General features: G+C 36.0%; 1 protein-coding gene across 1 annotated transcript; it reads left to right on the plus strand.

Moving 5' to 3' along the window:
• Nucleotides 1–3,029: 3,029 nt before the first annotated feature.
• Nucleotides 3,030–5,102, plus strand: tnni1c (troponin I, skeletal, slow c). The gene is given in 5 exon segments (XM_084932508.1): nucleotides 3,030–3,095; nucleotides 3,261–3,392; nucleotides 3,490–3,579; nucleotides 3,692–3,874; nucleotides 3,975–5,102. Coding segments are annotated over 5 exon segments (573 nt in total). The 3' UTR covers nucleotides 4,077–5,102.
• Nucleotides 5,103–6,300: the final 1,198 nt, after the last annotated feature.

Consider the following 6,300-nt stretch of genomic DNA (forward strand, 5'->3'; position numbering starts at 1 on the left):
AAAACATTACACAGTGTTCTTTTGTAGTACACGTAACTCTTGTGCCAGGTGGATTAGTCTATATCAAACACAGCTTGTCACCTTTGTCTACTGAGGGGAGTCAAATGGTATTTTTAGTATGTATGAAGACAAACACCTGTCACATAAAAAGAGATTTAGTTACACATGTATGACTACCTATATTTGTGGACCAAGGTTTAAAATTAAATCTCCCTTACACTAATAGATTTTAATCACAATACATGAAACAATCTGAAAAGGACAACAAAATAACTTAACAAAGTAGGGAAAACTAAACCAAGGGCACCAGAAGGCAGGAGCTATGGTTCACTAGGTTCATGGCTCCTTCTAACATTCATGGCTCAAAGAAGAAAAGTCCTGCAGGGTTTGATGGTGCCCTTATTATGTCTCCAACACAACAAAGTGGGTACTTGTGTTTTTTAGTGGAACCTCTCAACATTTATTATAAGTCATAATGGAAGAGCACAGTTTCACAGTTATAGTTTTAAATCATAATTAATTTATATAGTCTGGACATACTGCTTATGAAATTATGTCTAACCAACTGCAACACAAATATGCAGTTTGGGTTGCGATTTGTTTATATTCTATTCCTGCAGAGCTGGCACGGTTGGCGTTGAGCACACACAACTTTGTTGTAAAGGGCTTTTCTATTCTATTCTATTCTTTTCTTTTCTATATGAATTACTGCCTTGCCGTTTTATCTCTATCTGTCTAGACTCAGATACCATATCTAGTAAGGATTAAGTACATATATATAAATATAGTAAGGAATTTAATATGTTGTGGTCACATCTCTTTCATATTTTGACTTTTGGGTTGAATAGTGGCCAGAAATCTTTTGTAGAACTTTATGAACTTTGACACTTTTTTGTTGATAAAATCTCATCAACTTCTCATTTTATCTTACATTCAAAATATATTTTCCCCCATAAATTCTGACTTTATATAAGTAACCTGATTACATATAACATTTCACTGTAATATTGTTACACGAGTACAATGTAAAACATTGAATTTAATTGAATCAGGTTCAATTTCATTTATTTGAATAAATAAACCTTTGATTTTACATATTTCAATTGCATCACATTTACTTATTGGATCGTGATGTGTTGATGTCCAAAACGTTTTGTGACAGTGATCTTGACAGTTGATCACTTAATAAAAAAAATAACTTTAACCACTTAACATAAAACCTTATTACTGAGCAATACAAAAAAGCAAAACAAAACAAAAAACAGTTATGTACTGGGAACTCTGTTCTCTGCACCCATGGGCCACTAACAGGTTAATCCAACCATGTGTTAATGTCTGAGCGGGTTTAACACATTGTGTGGATAGCTGAAATAGTTGGAGGAGGGGCACCAAGTTTTTAGTGTGCACAAGAATAAAGGACATTTAAACTATGCATACATCTTACCCAGAAGAATACAGTTTCATAGTTGTGCAGCATTCACACAATGAAGAATATTGTATTTTTCATTCAGATCAGATTCTGGTTCTTATTCCAGAGACCTAATAGTATGCTTTAGTAGGTGGAAATCCTTTTGGTTTATTGGTAGGCCAGGAACCTTTTGCCTTTAATAAATAACATTATAATACCGACGCACTGTAAACTTCTCAGGAGATGCCATCACTGTACCACAAATATGAAGATGAAAGCTACCAACGACCACAGAAAGTCACGCATTTCACGCTGAAAACGTTCCTCACTCGGTCTTCCTCCCTTTGCCAAAAAATATAAAAGAGAAACAAAACAGAGAGCTCGCTGCTTGTTACAAGATATATTAACAGCATTATAAACATCAGTCTGGCTCATATCCAAAAGCCAAAGGTTTTCATTTTTGCAGTGACAGTATAATTTCTCACTGAGGGCCCAGGAGGCGTCACGAGATCAGCTGTTAGACAAAACAAAGACACCTCACTGTGTCGTTTTTTTCTGAGGACCCCGAATTTCTTTTATTTATTTATTTTATTATTTTATTTTTATGTAGAGTCTTATCTTAACAGTTTTTTTTTGTTTTTGTTTTTTTTGTTTTTGTTTTTAGCTAGGTGGCCAAAAATAAAGTGCTGAATTTGTATCTTGGTGAGAAACCTCTAAGTTCTAAAACAAAAAGAAGAAAAGGGGAAATTTATTCGTCACAATAGACGATCTTCGATCTACGGGTCCGACTTATAAAATGCAGGCGCTGCTGTTTCCCGCTTGTAAAGTGACTCGTTCCTGACGTGAGAAGTTAGAACTTCAATTAGGCGTCATAGTTTCTTTCTTTCTTTCTTTCTTTCTTTCTGTCCATTTTCAAATAGCATCTAAATTGTGTAAAGGAAAAACAATGTCTGGCGAGTAAGTTGTCACTTTTTTATTCTTATTTAAATGGCCTATGAAGTCGGATACTCTTTCATATGAGAATAATAATCTCATGCTTTTTTTTCGTTTGTGCATCTTTGATTTTGCTGAACAACAAATTGGGCACTCACAGCGGTGTAAGTTGCAGCCTGCATGACCATATACTTTCTCAGCTAACAATTATACAGATTTGTGTTTAACGTAGTTTGAATTTCTTGTGCATCCCTTTCTCCTCAGTATACATCATCCACTGCCCCCAAGGGAGAGGCGAAGGTATTTATATTTTTATATTATCATATGATTATTAAATTAAGTCTTATATTTCTAACCTGTCAAGAATGTGTTTTTATATTTGCAGACTGTATACTTTCATGCAGCAGAAAAAAGAAATAATTTCAGTGTCATTGTGATATATTTATGTCAGTTTTATTTGATATGATCTGACATTTAGTTTCTCATTATAGAAAAAAAAAAGGTAATTGTTTAAATGGTTGATGAGCTTATAACTGATGTCAGAATACCAGATACGCTCTTGTGTTTGTTAAGGGTACCTATTTTAGATAACTGCGATAACTGCAGATAGAAAATTTTCCATCCTGTTGCTGTTTTAAAGGAATTAGGCACTTAATTGAGCAATGTGGCATGTCAAGTCATCAATAATATGTAATATTTGTATTGTTTCCAGCCTAAATGCAAGATTTCCGCGTCACGCAAGCTATCACTAAAGGTAAATAATTTATAATGATGGCAAAAATGCACGAGCCATAATAACACCTGAATATATAATAAATAGAATGTTATTATGAGAAAAGTTCTTTCCTGTAACAACCAATATTAAAATTATAAGCGATAACCAGATGACACAAATGAAAACCTCTTTGACTTTTTCGAGATCCTTCTCCTGACTCGTGCAACGGAAGACTTGGAGGCAGAGAAAACTGCAAATGAGGAACAGAAGGTTCGATATCTGAGGGAGAAGCTTCCACCGCTGCAGCTTAGTGGGTTAAACATTGATGATCTGCAGGTGTGAGCTTATGATACTCTGAGTAAGCATATGGGCTTGACAGTGTTTTTAAAGCCAATCAAGTGTCATGAATTGAAACTTATTTTTTTCTGTGTAGAAAGTCTGTAAGGAGATTCATGAAAAGATTCATGTGGTGGACGAGAATCGCTATGACTGTGAAGCAAAGGTTCTCAAGAACTACAGAGATGTATGAGCTCAGCAAACATCATAACACACCTAGTTAAACTAAAATATATTGACACGCTTTTTTTTCCTCTTTAAAAATAAGCCACCAATAAAGCTTTTCCCTCTATCGCTAGATCAACGAGTTGAAGCTAAAGGTACAGGACCTTGGAGGAAAGTTTAAGAAACCAGCTCTCAGGAAGGTGAGAGTGTCAGCAGATGAGATGTTGAAAGCTCTGTTTGGATCGAAAACTAAGGGCTCCATGGATCTGAGGGCCAATCTCAAGTCTGTAAAGAAAGAAGACATCAAACAAGAGAAGGTTTGCTCTAGCAACACACATAATTGGTATCTAGTTATATTCAAATAAGCAGCCAAATAAAACTGCAGAATCTGATGGTCTGAATGCGGCTTTACTTTAGGAGCTGACGATGGAGGTGGGTGACTGGCGTAAAAATGTGGAGGCCATGTCTGGTATGCAGGGCAGGAAGAAGATGTTTGATGCTGCCGGTGGGGCCCAGTGAACAAATTCCTTCATGCGCTGACGCTGCAGGATGGATGGAGGAAGATTTAATGAAAGAACTTTAATTGAAAGTGAAAAAAAATTAACCAAAATTTAACATAACATTTATAAAATAAAACTAAAATGAGTCAAAAATAAAATGAGATAGTCAAAAACTGAAAATTACAAACCTAAAAGTAAATGAATTCATAAATTACTAGTGGAGACTAATACGCGATGAAGTTCAGAGCTTGACCATTACAATAAGATATACTCCATGGACAACTGGATTGGTTGGACTTAGATTTTAGGCATATTATCATATGGTGATAATACTGTATTTCATTTGTGAGTGCAGCAGATTTACATTGCTTGGCATTGTCCTTGTACACGGTAATGGAGCTGTATTTCTTCTGTCTCCACTAAGGAATGCCATAAACTTGCAGTGCCACCTGAGATATTTAGAGCAAGGATATACTTAGCCTTTCTTCTTCTATGGAATGAATTCCTCTCCGGTTAAAAACAGCAAATATCGTCACACATACTGATACTTGTCCTTGAACTAGCGTCAAACACTGTCAGCAAGACAGGGGGTTGAATAATGAAGGGTGTTGTGGATGGAGTCAGCAGCCTTTAAGGACTCTAAGGGTGATGGAAAGAATTTGTGTATGACTGACAATGCTATTTTTACTGTGTGAAGTTATTTCATTTAGTATAACAGTGGCCTATATGCACTACAATAGTACAGCTTCTGTCTATATGAGCAATGAAATAATCTGGCATAACCCAGAAATATCAGTCTAGCCTCAAGAATAAGAAAATCACAGAAACTGGCCTGCTAGTCTCGATTTTTACTTTTACAAGAATCAGGATGTATGTATAGATATGTACCTAATGCCCCAATCAGAGATTTTGGCCCAAAGTTTCTGCAGATTTGTCAGCTGTATATCCATAATGCAAATACCCCAAAGGTGCTCTGTTAGACTGAAATTTGGTGACAGTAGCAACGACAGTACCCTATTTATTTCCTATCCTATTCATAGTCTTTTATTTTAGGTCACAAGCAGTTGTCTAAGCATTGCACTGCATATCGTACTGTGCATGACTGTGTTTGTGACAAATAAAATTTGAATTTGATTTGATTTGAGTACAGTGAACTCATTGTCATGTACAAGAAGCTAGTTTGAGATTATTTGAGATTTGTAACATGATATTCTATTCTGATTGAAATAAGCAGAAGATTGGTACAGTGTGGTCATAAAGGATGGACATTATTAGCAACAATATTCAGGTAGGCTGTGGCATTTAAACAATGCTTGGATGATAAAAAGGGGCCCAAAGTGTGCTAAGAAAAGAACTCCCATAACATCACACCACCTACAGCAGCCTGAACTGGTGATACAAGGCAGGATTTAATTCACATGCATGAATTAAATTACGACTTGTCAGACCAGGTAATGTTTTTATAGTCTTCTGTTGTCTAATTTTGATCCGCCTGTGTCAACTGCAGCCACAGTTTCCTGTTTCGAGCTGACAGGAAGTGACACCCGTTGCAGTCTTCTGCTGTTTTAAGGTTTGACATGTTGTGCCTTTGAGGAAAAAAAAGCAGGACATGTTTTCTGCATACCTTGGTTGTGATGAGTGGTTATTTGAGCTACATTTGCCTACCTATCAGATCGACGCACCCTGACTATTCTCATGTCACCCCTGACATCAAGAAGGGATTTCCACCTAGAGAACTACTGTTCACTGGATAGTTTATATTTTTCATACCATTGTCTGTAAACCCTAGAGATAGAGATGAAAATTTTGTGTAACTATGCCTAAATTCATTAGATTGGCTGATAAGATTGCCGACTGGCAGGTACACAAATGTCTTTCAAGTTTATCTGAATGAGTTTAAGAATAATTACTACTTACCAATTAGATTATTGTGAAACTGTGCAGAGATGTACCAAGGAGGAATACAGTGATGATGCACCTATAAAGCTTGTTTCTCTCCAAAGGTAATTTAATCAATAACTAGAATACCTCTCTTTTTTTTAATTAAAAGTTGTCTCAGTTCATTACTTGCATCCTGGGGCAGTTGTGGCTGAAGAGGCAGAGCAGTTTATCTTCTAGTTGGAAAGTTGATGGTTTGATCCCAAATTTCTACAGCCTACATGTTGAAGTATCCTTTGGCAAGACACTAAACTCAGAGACTATTCTGATGCACCTATATGAGTATGTGTGGGAATGTTAGGAAA

This window comes from Perissodus microlepis, chromosome 7 (assembly GCF_051167445.1).
Source record: "Perissodus microlepis isolate ML-2025 ecotype Zambia chromosome 7, ASM5116744v1, whole genome shotgun sequence".
Taxonomy (NCBI): domain Eukaryota; kingdom Metazoa; phylum Chordata; class Actinopteri; order Cichliformes; family Cichlidae; genus Perissodus; species Perissodus microlepis.